The sequence below is a fragment of the Somniosus microcephalus genome, chromosome 6, assembly GCF_052327205.1.
Source record: "Somniosus microcephalus isolate GS21.2 chromosome 6, FLI_Smic_1.0, whole genome shotgun sequence".
In the NCBI taxonomy this organism is placed as follows: domain Eukaryota; kingdom Metazoa; phylum Chordata; class Chondrichthyes; order Squaliformes; family Somniosidae; genus Somniosus; species Somniosus microcephalus.
Genome location: NC_140992.1, coordinates 277402733 through 277418250, shown reverse-complemented (window position 1 = coordinate 277418250; position 15518 = coordinate 277402733). Strand labels below are relative to the sequence as shown.

Below are 15518 nucleotides of genomic sequence, written 5' to 3'. Positions count from 1 at the left end.
ATCGGGCGGACTGTAATGGGCCGTGTATCGGGCGGACTGTAATGGGCCGTGTATCGGGCGGACTGTAATGGGCCGTGTATCGGGCGGACTGTAATGGGCCGTGTATCGGGCGGACTGTAATGGTCCGTGTATCGGGTGGACTGTAATGGTCCGTGTATCGGGCGGACTGTAATGGGCCGTGTATCGGGCGGACTGTAATGGGCCGTGTATCGGGCGGACTGTAATGGGCCGTGTATCGGGCGGACTGTAATGGGCCGTGTATCGGGCGGACTGTAATGGGCTGTGTATTGGGCCGTGTATCGGGCGGACTGTAATGGGCTGTGTATCGGGCCGTGTATCGGGCGGGCTGTAATGGGTTGTGTATTGGACCGTGTATCGGGCGGACTGTAATGGGCTGTGTATTGGGCCGTGTATCGGGCGGACTGTAATGGGCTGTGTATTGGGCCGTGTATCGGGCGGACTGTAATGGGCCGTGTATCGGGCGGACTGTAATGGGCCGTGTATCGGGCGGACTGTAATGGGCCGTGTATCGGGCTGTGTATCGGGCGGACTGTAATGGGCTGTGTAATGGGCCGTGTATCGGGCGGACTGTAATGGGCCGTGTATCGGGCGGACTGTAATGGGCCGTGTATCGGGCGGACTGTAATGGGCTGTGTATTGGGCCGTGTATCGGGCGGACTGTAATGGGCCGTGTATTGGGCGGACTGTAACGGGCTGTGTATTGGGCCGTGTATCGGGCGGACTGTAATGGGCTGTGTATTGGGCCGTGTATCGGGCAGACTGTAATGGGCTGTGTATTGGGCCGTGTATCGGGCGGACTGTAATGGGTTGTGTATCGGGCGGACTGTATTGGGCCGTGTATCGGGCGGACTGTATTGGGCCGTGTATCGGGCGGACTGTAATGGGCTGTGTAATGGGCCGTGTATCGGGCGGACTGTAATGGGCCGTGTATCGGGCGGACTGTAATGGGCCGTGTATCGGGCGGACTGTAATGGGCCGTGTATCGGGCTGTGTATCGGGCGGACTGTAATGGGCTGTGTATTGGGCCGTGTATCGGGCGGACTGTAATGGGCCGTGTATCGGGCGGACTGTAATGGGCCATGTATCGGGCGGACTGTAATGGGCTGTGTATTGGGCCGTGTATCGGGCGGACTGTAATGGGCTGTGTATTGGGCCGTGTATCGGGCGGACTGTAATGGGCTGTGTATCGGGCGGACTGTAATGGGCTGTGTATTGGGCCGTGTATCGGGCGGACTTTAATGGGCCGTGTATCGGGCGGACTGTAATGGGCCGTGTATTGGGCCGTGTATCGGGCGGACTGTAATGGGCTGTGTATTGGGCCGTGTATCGGGCGGACTGTAATGGGCTGTGTATTGGGCCGTGTATCGGGCGGACTGTAATGGGCTGTGTATTGGGCCGTGTTTCGGGCGGACTGTAATGGGCCGTGTATCGGGCGGACTGTAATGGGCTGTGTATTGGGCCGTGTATCGGGCGGACTGTAATGGGCTGTGTATTGGGCCGTGTATCGGGCGGACTGTAATGGGCTGTGTATTGGGCCGTGTATCGGGCGGACTGTAATGGGCTGTGTATTGGGCCGTGTATCGGGCGGACTGTAATGGGCTGTGTATTGGGCCGTGTATCGGGCGGACTGTAATGGGCTGTGTATTGGGCCGTGTATCGGGCGGACTGTAATGGGCTGTGTATTGGGCCGTGTATCGGGCGGACTGTAATGGGCTGTGTATTGGGCCGTGTATCGGGCGGACTGTAATGGGCTGTGTATTGGGCCGTGTATCGGGCGGACTGTAATGGGCTGTGTATTGGGCCGTGTATCGGGCGGACTGTAATGGGCTGTGTATTGGGCCGTGTATCGGGCGGACTGTAATGGGCTGTGTATTGGGCCGTGTATCGGGCGGACTGTAATGGGCTGTGTATTGGGCCGTGTATCGGGCGGACTGTAATGGGCCGTGTATCGGGCGGACTGTAATGGGCCGTGTATCGGGCGGACTGTAATGGGCCGTGTATCGGACGGACTGTAATGGGCCGTGTATCGGGCGGACTGTAATGGGCCGTGTATCGGGCGGACTGTAATGGGCTGTGTAATGGGCCGTGTATCGGGTGGACTGTAATGGGCTGTGTATTGGGCCGTGTATCGGGCGGACTGTAATGGGCCGTGTATCGGGCGGACTGTAATGGGCTGTGTATCGGGCCGTGTATCGGGCGGACTGTAATGGGCTGTGTATTGGGCCGTGTATCGGGCGGACTGTAATGGGCCGTGTATCGGGCGGACTGTAATGGGCTGTGTATTGGGCCGTGTATCGGGCGGACTGTAATGGGCTGTGTATTGGGCCGTGTATCGGGCGGAGTGTAATGGGCCGTGTATTGGGCCGTGTATCGGGCGGACTGTAATGGGCTGTGTATTGGGCCGTGTATCGGGCGGACTGTAATGGGCTGTGTATTGGGCCGTGTATCGGGCGGACTGTAATGGGCTGTGTATCGGGCGGAGTGTACTGGGCCGTGTATCGGGCGGACTGTAATGGGCCGTGTATCGGGCGGACTGTAATGGGCCGTGTATCGGGCGGACTGTAATGGGCTGTGTATCGGGCGGACTGTAATGGGCCGTGTATCGGGCGGACTGTAATGGGCCGTGTATCGGGCGGACTGTAATGGGCCGTGTATCGGGCGGACTGTAATGGGCCGTGTATCGGGCGGACTGTAATGGGCCGTGTATCGGGCGGACTGTAATGGGCCGTGTATCGGGCGGACTGTAATGGGCCGTGTGTCGGGCGGACTGTAATGGGCTGTGTATTGGGCCGTGTATCGGGCGGACTGTAATGGGCTGTGTATCGGGCCGTGTATCGGGCGGGCTGTAATGGGCTGTGTATTGGACCGTGTATCGGGCGGACTGTAATGGGCTGTGTATTGGGCCGTGTATCGGGCGGACTGTAATGGGCTGTGTATTGGGCCGTGTATCGGGCGGACTGTAATGCGTTGTGTATCGGGCGGACTGTATTGGGCCGTGTATCGGGCGGACTGTATTGGGCCGTGTATCGGGCGGACTGTAATGGGCTGTGTAATGGGCCGTGTATCGGGCGGACTGTAATGGGCCGTGTATCGGGCGGACTGTAATGGGCCGTGTATCGGGCGGACTGTAATGGGCCGTGTATCGGGCGGACTGTATTGGGCCGTGTATCGGGCGGACTGTAATGGGCCGTGTATCGGGCGGACTGTAATGGGCCATGTATCGGGCGGACTGTAATGGGCCGTGTATCGGGCGGACTGTAATGGGCCGTGTATCGGGCGGACTGTAATGGGCCGTGTATCGGGCGGACTGTAATGGGCTGTGTATTGGGCTGTGTATCGGGCCGTGTATCGGGCGGACTGTAATGGGCTGTGTATTGGGCTGTGTATCGGGCCGTGTATCGGGCGGACTGTAATGGGCCGTGTATCGGGCCGTGTATCGGGCGGACTGTAATGGGCCGTGTATCGGGCGGACTGTAATGGGCCGTGTATCGGGCGGACTGTAATGGGCTGTGTATCGGGCCGTGTATCGGGCGGACTGTAACGGGTTGCCAAGTTACCGTGTTGTGCTGCCACCAGAGTTGAATTTATATCCAGTGATTCTGTTGTGTGAAATCTATAAAATGAATCTTTGTGTTTTTACAGTATTCGGGCTTCCAGCAGACCGCAGACAAGTGTTTTGTGTGTGGACATCTGATAATGGAGATGGTAAGGAATGTGGGAGGACTCCCAGTATTAATTCAACTTGAGCAACTGTGTATTGCAGTAACTGACCCTCCAGCATCAATTTGATCCAGCCACACTGTCTGCTGGCCATAAGGGATGAGACATAAGAGCAGTCTTAGCTACGACACAAAACAGCTTCTAGTTTTGCAAATTCATGGAGAAACCACAAGATAGTGGAGTGAGAAACAGAAAGTGCCAAATAGGAGCACAAAGAGGCACTTGTATAGTGTAGAGGGAGCTTTACTCTGTATCTAACCCGTGCTGTACCTGCCCTGGGAGTGTTTGATGGGACAGTGTAGAGGGAGCTTTACTCTGTATCTAACCCGTGCTGTACCTGCCCTGGGAGTGTTTGATGGGACAGTGTAGAGGGAGCTTTACTCTGTATCTAACCTGTGCTGTCCCTGCCCTGGGAGTGTTTGATGGGACAGTGTAGAGGGAGCTTTACTCTGTATCTAACCCATGCTGTACCTGTCCTGGGAGTGTTTGATGGGACAGTGTAGAGGGAGCTTTACTCTGTATCTAACCCGTGCTGTACTTGCCCTCGGAGTGTTTGATGGGACAGTGCAGAGGGAGCTTTACTCTGTATCTAACCCGTGCTGTACCTGCCCTGGGAGTGTTTGATGGGACAGTGTAGAGGGAGCTTTACTCTGTATCTAACCCGTGCTGTACCTGCCCTGGGAGTGTTTGATGGGACAGTGTAGAGGGAGCTTTACTCTGTATCTAACCCGTGCTGTACCTGCCCTGGGAGTGTTTGATGGGACAGTGTAGAGGGAGCTTTACTCTGTATCTAACCCGTGCTGTACCTGCCCTGGGAGTGTTTGATGGGACAGTGCAGAGGGAGCTTTACTCTGTATCTAACCCATGCTGTACCTGCCCTGGGAGTATTTGATGGGACAGTGTTGAGGTAGCTTTACTCTGTATCTAACCCGTGCTGTACCTGCCCTGGGAGTGTTTAATGGGACAGTGTAGAGGGAGCTTTACTCTGTATCTAACCCGTGCTGTACCTGCCCTGGGAGTGTTTGATGGGACAGTGTAGAGGGAGCTTTACTCTGTATCTAACCCGTGCTGTACCTGCCCTGGGAGTGTTTGATGGGACAGTGTAGAGGGAGCTTTACTCTGTACCTAACCCGTGCTGTACCTGCCCTGGGAGTGTTTGACGGGACAGTGTAGAGGGAGCTTTACTCTGTATCTAACCCGTGCTGTACCTGCCCTGGGAGTGTTTGATGGGACAGTGTAGAGGGAGCTTTACTCTGTATCTAACCCGTGCTGTACCTGCCCTGGGAATGTTTGATGGGGCAGTGTAGAGGGAGCTTTACTCTGTATCTAACCCATGCTGTACCTGCCCTGGGAGTGTTTGTGGGACAGTGTAGAGAGAGCTTTACTCTGTATCTAAACCGTGCTGTACCTGCCCTGGGAGTGTTTGATGGGGCAGTGTGGAGTGAGCTTTACTCTGTATCTAACCCGTGCTGTACCTGCCCTGGGAGTGTTTGATGGGACAGTGTGGAGGGAGCTTTACTCTCTTTCTAACCCGTGCTGTACCTGCCCTGGGAGTGTTTGACAGTACAGTGTAGTGGGAGCTTTACTCTGTATCTAACCCGTGCTGTACCTGCCCTGGGAGTGTTTGATGGGACAGTGCAGAGGGAACTTTACTCTGTATCTAACCCGTGCTGTACCTGCCCTGGGAGTGTTTGATGGGACAGCGTAGAGGGAGCTTTACTCTGTATCTAACCCATGCTGTACCTGTCCTGGGAGTGTTTGGTGGGACAGTGTAGAGGGAGCTTTACTCTGTATCTAACCCATGCTGTACTTGCCCCGGGAGTGTTTGATGGGACAGTGTAGAGTGAGCTTTACTCTGTATCTAACCCGTGCTGTACCTGCCCTGGGAGTGTTTGATGGGGCAGTGTAGAGAGAGCTTTACTCTGTATCTAACCCGTGCTGTACCTGTCCTGGGAGTGTTTGATGGGACAGTGTAGAGGGAGCTTTACTTTGTATCTAACCCGTGCTGTACCTGCCCTGGGAATGTTTGATGGGACAGTGTAGAGGGAGCTTTACTCTGTATCTAACCCCGTGCTGTACCTGCCCTGGGAGTGTTTGATGGGACAGTGTAGAGGGAGCTTTACTTTGTATCTAACCCGTGCTGTACCTGCCCTGGGAGTGTTTGATGGGACAGTGTAGAGGGAGCTTTACTCTGTACCTAACCCGTGCTGTACCTGCCCTGGGAGTGTTTGACGGGACAGTGTAGAGGGAGCTTTACTCTGTATCTAACCCGTGCTGTACCTGCCCTGGGAGTGTTTGATGGGACAGTGTAGAGGGAGCTTTACTCTGTATCTAACCCGTGCTGTACCTGCCCTGGGAATGTTTGATGGGGCAGTGTAGAGGGAGCTTTACTCTGTATCTAACCCATGCTGTACCTGCCCTGGGAGTGTTTGTGGGACAGTGTAGAGAGAGCTTTACTCTGTATCTAAACCGTGCTGTACCTGCCCTGGGAGTGTTTGATGGGGCAGTGTGGAGTGAGCTTTACTCTGTATCTAACCCGTGCTGTACCTGCCCTGGGAGTATTTGACGGGACAGTGTAGAGCGAGCTTTACTCTGTATCTAAACCGTGTTGTACCTGCCCTGGGAGTGTTTGATGGGACAGTGTAGAGGGAGCTTTACTCTCTTTCTAACCCGTGCTGTACCTGCCCTGGGAGTGTTTGATGGGACAGTGTAGAGGGAGCTTTACTCTGTATCTAACCCGTGCTGTACCTGCCCTGGGAGTGTTTGATGGGACAGTGTGGAGGGAGCTTTACTCTCTTTCTAACCCGTGCTGTACCTGCCCTGGGAGTGTTTGACAGTACAGTGTAGTGGGAGCTTTACTCTGTATCTAACCCGTGCTGTACCTGCCCTGGGAGTGTTTGATGGGACAGTGCAGAGGGAACTTTACTCTGTATCTAACCCGTGCTGTACCTGCCCTGGGAGTGTTTGATGGGACAGCGTAGAGGGAGCTTTACTCTGTATCTAACCCATGCTGTACCTGTCCTGGGAGTGTTTGGTGGGACAGTGTAGAGGGAGCTTTACTCTGTATCTAACCCATGCTGTACTTGCCCCGGGAGTGTTTGATGGGACAGTGTAGAGTGAGCTTTACTCTGTATCTAACCCGTGCTGTACCTGCCCTGGGAGTGTTTGATGGGGCAGTGTAGAGAGAGCTTTACTCTGTATCTAACCCGTGCTGTACCTGTCCTGGGAGTGTTTGATGGGACAGTGTAGAGGGAGCTTTACTTTGTATCTAACCCGTGCTGTACCTGCCCTGGGAATGTTTGATGGGACAGTGTAGAGGGAGCTTTACTCTGTATCTAACCCCGTGCTGTACCTGCCCTGGGAGTGTTTGATGGGACAGTGTAGAGGGAGCTTTACTTTGTATCTAACCCGTGCTGTACCTGCCCTGGGAGTGTTTGCTGGGACAGTGTAGAGGGAGCTTTACTCTCTATCTAACCCGTGCTGTACCTGCCCTGGGAGTGTTTGATGGGACAGTGTTATCTGTAGTGTAACTAACTTTTATTGGTTAATAAATTCTATATATTTTGATTGAAATTGTAGGCAGTGGGATTTTTAAAATGGAAGGATTAGCCACTGATTCCACTGAGACTTTTTTTGTCATTTTGTCTCGAAGCGTGTCGGTAGACAGAATATATAATTTTATCTGGAGGCATCGGACGCCAATAGGAGCAGAACTCTCTCCGTTTGCTGATAAGGGATGTCTTGCTGATGTGAAATGTTTCACAATGGCAGCCCTGCTCCCAGACACTAGATTCAATATGCTTAGTGTGGAGCCTGATATAATGAGCACCATGTCAGGCAGCTGGACGAGTTGTTTATCTACTGCTATCCACACTGATAGAAGTCATCAATATCATTTACTGGGCTGTTGAGAAAGAGTTTGTGTTTTCGTCCCAGTCACTGGGCTGTTGTGTCAGGACTCGAGCCTGTGTTCGGCTGGATCACGGCATTCTTTCGCTATATTTCGAGTTCACGTCGCTGCACTGGAGTTATGTCCTAACAGCAGGCCAAACTCCATGGATCAGGATTGCCTGTGTTGTGTCTATCAAAGATGCAGATAACAGGACTCTTTAGAATTCCAGAACTTTTTGTAATCTTGGTTTCAGAGAATGGTTTAAAATATTGGTGAAAGTTAAGTAATGTATCGCTCTTCATCTGCTAGTTTTATTTCTTTTCTTTTGTATAAGTTTTCACTTGGCGATAAATCCATTTTATAGTTTAGCCTGATGTATATGGACATTTAACCAGTTTTATCACCACTGGAGCTATGAGATACACAAGATGGGCAGCTCGTCCATCTTTCTAGTGTTTAACTCGAGGAAAGGGTCACTGATAGTCCTGTGACTTGCTGAGATATTAACTCCATGAGATATACTGAGCGGAGGTTGCAATGCCTACAAGGAGTCAGCAGAGGAGAGAGGGATCATTTTAAAGGGGAGGGGAGGGTAGAGAGAGGCTAGTTTTGCTGTGGTTGATTCCTGGTATCTGTGGCATCTCTAAAAGCTCATGGACAGGTACACAAAATAATTCAAAAGGCTAATGGAATGTTGGCCTTTATCTCAAGGGGCTGGAATACAAAGGGGAGGGAGGGACGCTTCACCTGTACAGAGCTCTGGTTCGACCCCATCTGGAGTAACTGGGTTCAGTTCTGGGCCCCGCCCCTCAGGAAGGATATATTGGCTTTGGAGGGAATTGAGCGCAGATTCACCAGAATGATAACGGGGCTAAAAGGGTTAAATTACGAGGACAGGTTGCCCAGATAGACTTGTATTTCCTCGAGTTTAGAAAATTAAGGGGTGATCTAATCGAGGTGTTTAAGATGATTAAAGGAGTTGATCGGGTAGACAGAGAGAAAGTATTTCCTCTGGTGGGGGGAGTCCAGAACAAAGGAACATAACCTTAAAATTAGAGCCAGGCCGTTCAGGGGTGATGTCAGGAAGCACTTCTTCACACAAAGGGTGGCGGAAATCTGGAACTCTCTCCCCCAAAAAGCTGTTGAGGCTGGGGGTCAACTGAAAGTTTTAAAACTGAGATTGATGGATTTTTGTTGGGTAAGGACATCAAGAGATACGGAGCAAAGGCAGGTAACTGGAGTTGAGGTGCTGATCAGCCATGATCTGATTGACTGGTGGAACAGGTACGATGGGCTGAATGGTCTCCCTCTGTACTGTAGGGTTCTATGGTACCGAGCCATCCATTAGGGAGGGCTGCCTGTACCTCAGCAAGGAGTCAGAGGGGGGAGGGATGATTGTAAAGGTGGAGGGGGAGTGGGAGGGAGGATTTGCTGTGCTGGATTCCTGGTATCTCTGATATAAACAAACTTTCCGCCCCCGTGTTGGTGTACAGATTTTGCAGGCTCTCGGGAAGTCGTATCACCCGGGCTGCTTCCGCTGTGTGGTGTGCAACGAGTGCCTGGATGGTGTGCCCTTCACGGTGGATGTGGACAACAACATTTACTGCGTCAAAGATTACCACACGTGAGGATCCAGCTCGCTCTCTCTCTCTCTCTCTCTCTCTCGTTGTCCACTCGTCCTCTCTCCCCCTCCCCCTCCAGTGTTTTGGGGTCACGGTTCCACAGGGGCTTGGCACCTTGTACAAGTGACCGTTCTTCATGCAGTACTGCACTGGAGTGTCAGCCTGGATCAGTAAGAACCGCCCCCAACCCCCAATCCCAGTCCATCTTAAAATGAAACTCGGGAGATATACTGCACAGCTCCGTGTGGTATATAGCGTGATCCAAACCTCTCGATTAGATTCCATCCTGTAACTCACTCCCGGGTATCTGTTATTCTATATATAAACCTCCCGAACCCTTCGATTAGATTCCATCCTGTAACTCACTCCCGGGTATCTGTTATTCTATATATAAACCTCCCGAACCCTTCGATTAGATTCCAGCCTGTAACTCACTCCCGGGTATCTGTTATTCTATATATAAACCTCCCGAACCCTTCGATTAGATTCCAGCCTGTAACTCACTCCCGGGTATCTGTTATATTCTATATATAAACCCCCTCGATTAGATTCCAGCCTGTAACTCACTCCCGGGTATCTGTTATTCTCCATATAAACCCCCTGAACCCCTCGATTAGATTCCAGCCTGTAACTCACTCCCGGGTATTCGTTATTCTAAATATAAACCCCCCGAACCCCTCAATTAGATTCCAGCCTGTAACTCACTCCCGGGTATCTGTTATTCTATATATAAACCCCCCGAACCCCTCGATTAGATTCCAGCCTGTATCTCACTCCCGGGTATTTGTTATTCTATATATAAACCCCCCCGAACCACTCGATTAGATTCCAGCCTGTAACTCACTCCCGGGTATCTGTTATTCTCTATATAAACCTCCTGAACCCCTCGATTAGATTCCAGCCTGTAACTCACTCCCGGGTATCTGTTATTCTATATATAAACCCCCCGAACCCCTTGATTAGATTCCAGCCTGTAACTCACTCCCGGGTATCTGTTATTCTATATATAACCCCCCGAACCCCTCGATTAGATTCCAGCCTGTAACTCACTCCCGGGTATCTGTTATTCTATATATAACCCCCCCGAACCCCTCGATTAGATTCCAGCCTGTAACTCACACCCGGGTATCTGTTATTCTATAAATAAACCCCGAACCCCTCGATTAGATTCCAGCCTGTAACTCACTCCCGGGTATCTGTTATTCTATATATAAAGCCCCCCGAACCCCTCGATTAGATTCCAGCCTGTAACTCACTCCCGGGTATCTGTTATTCTATATATAAACCCCCCCGAAACCCTCGATTAGATTCCAGCCTGTAACTCACTCCCGGGTATCTGTTATTCTCTATATAAACCCCCCCGAACCGCTCGATTAGATTCCAGCCTGTACCTCACTCCCGGGTATCTGTTATTCTATATATAACCCCCCGAACCACTCGATTAGATTCCAGCCTGTAACTCACTCCCGGGTATCTGTTATTCTATATATAAACCCCCCGAACCCCTCGATTAGATACCAGCCTGTAACTCACTCCCGGGTATCTGTTATTCTATATATAAACCCCCCGAACCCCTCGATTAGATACCAGCCTGTAACTCACTCCCGGGTATCTGTTATTCTATATATAAACCCCCCGAACCCCTCGATTAGATTCCAGCCTGTAACTCACTCCCGGGTATCTGTTATTCAATATATAAACCCCCCGAACCCCTCGATTAGATTCCAGCCTGTAACTCACTCCCGGGTATCTGTTTTTCAATATATAAACCCCCCGAACCCTTCGATTAGATTCCAGCCTGTAACTCACTCCCGGGTATCTGTTATTCTATATATAAACCCCCCGAACCCTTCGATTAGATTCCAGCCTGTAACTCACTCCGGGTATCTGTCGCTGTGTAATCTGTTGTGTGTATATTTTACTTGTGTCTAATTTTTGGCAAATCTTTTCCTGGTCCAGGGTATTTGCGCCAAAATGTGCATCCTGCGGACATCCCATTCTCCCAGCACAGGTACTGTCTCCACCTCGCTCTCCCTCCCACCCCCATCTCCCTCCTTCGCTCCACACTCACTCTCGCTCGCCATCTCTCTCCATCTCTCGCTGTCAATCTCTCTGTCTCTCTCTCCATCGCTCTCTGCCTCTCCCTGTATCTCTCGCTTTGTGTGTCTCTCTCTCCTCTCTCTCTCCTCTCTCTCGCCATCTCTCCTCTCTGCGTCTCTCTCTCCCTCTCCTTCTCTTCTCTCTGCGTCTCTCTCTTCCTCTCTCTCTCTCCGTCTCTCTCCTCTCTCTCCCTCTCCCTCTCTCTGTGTCTCTCTCTCCCTCTCTCTCTGCGTCTCTCTTGCCCTCTCTCTCTCCTCTCCCTCTCCTGTCTCTCTGCGTCTCTCCCTCTCCCTCTCTCTCTCCCTCTCTCTCTCTCCCTCTCTCTCTGCGTCTCTCCCTCTCTCTCTGCATCTCTCTTGCCCTCTCTCCCTCTCCCTCTCCTGTCTCTCTCCTCCTTTCCCTCTCTCCTTTATGATGTTTATTTCAGATTCATTGTATAAGTCAGTGTTTTGAAGGGAACATTAATAAATAGAGGGCAGGTGGGAGTAATGGAGGGGGGAGGGGGAGGGGGGAGATTGCTGAACCCTTGGGAGGATTTTCCAGAATGGGTTTGATTTTTATTTCCAGGGTTCTGAGGAGACGATACGAGTGGTGTCGATGGATAAGGATTATCACGTGGAATGTTATCACTGTGAGGTGAGTCTCTGGCACTGGCTTTTGAAAGGCTTTACTTTCTCTCCAGGCTTTTGGGGGGGCGGTCAGGCTTGGGGGGGGTCAGGCTTGCGGGGGGTCAGGCTTGTGGGGGGGGGTCAGGCTGGGGGGTGGTCAGGCTTGCGGGGGGTCAAGCTTGGGGGGGGGGTCAGGCTGGGGGGGCAGGCTGGGGGTGGGGGGGTCAGGCTGGTGAGTTCAGGCTGGGGGGGGCAGGCTAGGGTTGGGTCAGGCTGTGGGGAGGTCAGGCTGGGGGTGGGTCGGGGGGCGGGTCAGGCTGGGGGTGGGTCGGGGGGCGGGTCAGGCTGGGGGTGGGTCGAGGGGGGTGTCAGGCTGGGGGGGTCAGGCTGGGGGGGTCAGGCTAGGGTTGGGTCAGGCTGTGGGGGGCGTCAGGCTGGGGGTGGGGGGGTCAGGCTGTGGGGGGGGTCAGACTGTGGGGGGGGGTGTCAGGCTGGGGGGAGGAGGGGGGTGGGAGTCTGACGTTGGGACATGCTGTTTGCGGAGACCCCCGGGCCCCAGTTAACCCCTTGTGCTGTTGCCCCCAGGACTGTGGCCTCCAGTTGAATGATGAGGAAGGGTGTCGCTGTTACCCTCTGGAAGGGCATCTCTTGTGCCACAGTTGTCACATCCGGCGAATCAACATCCCCCTGTCACCACATCCGCCGCCGAGTTACCAGCTGCACGTGACGGAGCTGTGACGGCTGAAATCCTGTGTTGAAGACCAGTCCAGAGAGCGAGAGGTAAATGGCCTGAGCGGTGGCAGCTCCAAGATCTGGCGGGAATCCGCTGAGTCGCCACCAGCCGCGCCCGATCCCCTCCCCCCCCACCGTCTTGCTGCAGTAACCTGATTCTAGAAGCTTCCTGGCGTTTCTTCCGACGAAGAGGGGGGAAGGGGAGGCAGCGTCCACGGTTACCGTTAGAAACCAATCTGCCGGCCGAAGCCCCGGTGATCTTCAGAAGTGGAGCAGCTGCTGAGACGGCGGGGAAGGAGCGCAGACTCTCTCAGTCAGAGGAACTCGGGGACCGAGTCTCAGCAGGCGAGGCCTCCTGCCTGCCTGCCACTGGTGTCGGGCGACTGACTGACTGACTGGCATCTCTCCGGCCACACTCTGGCCAAACCGGATGGTCAAGACCAGCCTCGATGTGACGCCCATCCAACGAAATGTCCGAACTTCCAAGATGGCAGCTGGACCTAGCTCACCCAACACTAAAATCACGGTTGCTTTTTTTTTTGTCAACCTTCACTAAATCGTCGGATATTTCTGGCGAAAGATGCGTTTTTAATTACATCGCTCTTGAGTGACCAAAGCTCGGCTGCCCCCTCTCAAGAAAAAAGGACTTCTCTGAGATACTTTTCAGCACACAACAGGACGGTGTCACCCTCCTAGAGTTTGTAGGCCGAGGCTCTCTCTCGCGTAACCGATAGCAACCATTGAAACGCGACCACGGCCTCTGCTTGATGGGTAATTCAGCACTTATTAACATATCATCCACTTGTTATAATTAACCTTTTCTGTACAAGTTACGACACACACACACACACAAACAGGCATATAGACTATGCAAGAAAACGCAACCATTTTATATAAAACTGCTCATCGGTTGCCGTGTACAGTGGGCCCAACTTTGTAATTTTTTAATAGTTTTTTTAAATGTACTTTTTTTTCTAATTGAATAATGCAGTACATGTTTTTTTGTACTGATTATTCGACAGACTCCCCCCACCCACCCCGGCTCCCTGTACGTTTTCTAATTTTAAGAGAAGATCATGGGAAGGTTGGTGTTGCTGATGGTTGATGGAGATGCGCAGGTTAACGAGCATCAGGTGGACCTTGAGCGCACAGGGTTTCTCGTGCCTTGTGACGGCCCCTCCCACCCTTCCGAAGGGGGGAGCAGGAAGGCTTTTCCGAACGGGAAGCATTCCCTTCAGTAACTAGGGCCGTCCTTTCCCAGTTGGTGCATGGTTGCCAATGGTTGCACTGCATTCTAGGCTTGGTCAACCCTGTTGGTTTCACTTTGGGCTGGAGATTTTGAAAGCTGGCAGATGATGTCCACTCTCTTTTTTTCCCCTCCTCCCACCTTATTTATTTTCCCAAATGTTCCCATCCCTCCCCACCGCCCCTTCCGCCCCCACCCTCCCTTCACCTTCTGAAAGTAAGGCCTCTTCTCTGTCTGTGATCAGGTTCTCCCACAGCTGGGGATCGACGGGGCTTCAGGTCCCCACTGATTTGGCTTCTTTGAAACTCCCCGGTTGCCAAACGCACACTTTTTGCTGCTCATTGTGTCATACCCTTCGCGAACAAACATGCAGGTGCCTTCCTTCCTGCTCCCCCGGAAGTAGACAGCTTCTATTGTTGGGCAAAAGTGTCCTCATGTTGCCTTGCCTTGGGGTCCGCTTGACGGGGAGTATCTGTGACACCAAAGCCTCAACGGAATGTTCTAGCATTGGTACAGTCGTTGTTTGGTTACCCTGGGAGGCTCCTCCACCAAGTGGCAGAAAATGCTTGCCTAATGAAGACTGGCCACCTGGGTGATCTACGAGAGGGTGTCCTTCACCTGTGGAACCAGCAAGAGGTAGCACCTTCGGGAGAGGGATGGGGGAAGGCGACAATTAACAGAGAGAAATAAAAAGAGGAAGAAAAAGTTTCCCCTAAAACCCTTGGGTTGCGTCCTGTCGATCTCTCTCCAAATTCTCTCTACGGGGTTGAAAAATTCTCTCTGATTCTGTTGAGGCCAAACGAAAGTCATGTAGATCTATTTATCTTAAAAAAAAATAAAGCCACATAATATCAACCTAAATTATTAAACGTGTAAATGTCGAAGGTGTCATTTAACCTTAGATATAATCTGCCTTTTGTTTTCAAATAAAAAGAAGTTTTTGTAGTTAACTTTGACCTTTGTGCTCTGTCTGTGATTGGATGGGAGGAAGTGATGTCGTGGGCCTGAGGGATCGTGGGAAGTACTAGACAATGTGCAAAAATTATTGAGTAAAACAATGTTTGACGTTTTAGATTTAGGAACAGGAGGAGGCCATTCAGTCCCTCGAGCCATTCCGTGAGATCGTGGCTGATCTGTATCTTAACGCCGTCCACCCACTTTATTTATCTGTAACTAGAGGAGGAGAGTTGGCCAATCCAGTTCATCGTAGGTCCCGCTGAGACTGGTTTATATCTCCCACCAATCTTGGCGCCACGGTACTCGGTTTAACGTCTCATGAAACTGTCGGATTGTCGTAAAAACCCAACTGGTTCACTAATGTCCTTTAGGGAAGGAAATCTGCTGCCCTCGCCCGGTCTGGGCCTATATGTGACTCCAGTCCCACACCAACGTGGTTGACTCTTAACTGCCCTCTGACGTGGCCTCGCAAGACATTCAGTTGTACCAAACTGCTACTTGTGGTTCACTAAGGCCCACCACCACCTCCTCGGGGAAACTCGGCCAGCAACCCCCACATCCCGAGAATTAATTTTTAAAAACTCCTGGTTGAACTGAGGTTTCACTCGGTCTGAGCGAGT

General features: G+C 52.2%; 1 protein-coding gene across 1 annotated transcript in view; it reads left to right on the top strand.

Moving 5' to 3' along the window:
* wtip (WT1 interacting protein) overlaps nucleotides 1-14895 on the top strand; it is a 74069-nt gene extending 59174 nt beyond the window's left edge. The window contains exons 4-8 of the mRNA XM_085991889.1: nucleotides 3664-3726; nucleotides 9127-9257; nucleotides 11215-11266; nucleotides 11923-11991; nucleotides 12549-14895. Of these exons, the coding sequence (XP_085848015.1) occupies nucleotides 3664-3726; nucleotides 9127-9257; nucleotides 11215-11266; nucleotides 11923-11991; nucleotides 12549-12701 (468 nt within the window). The 3' untranslated portion in view covers nucleotides 12702-14895. The remainder of the gene's footprint in view (nucleotides 1-3663; nucleotides 3727-9126; nucleotides 9258-11214; nucleotides 11267-11922; nucleotides 11992-12548) is intronic.
* The last annotated feature ends 623 nt before the right edge of the window (nucleotides 14896-15518 follow it).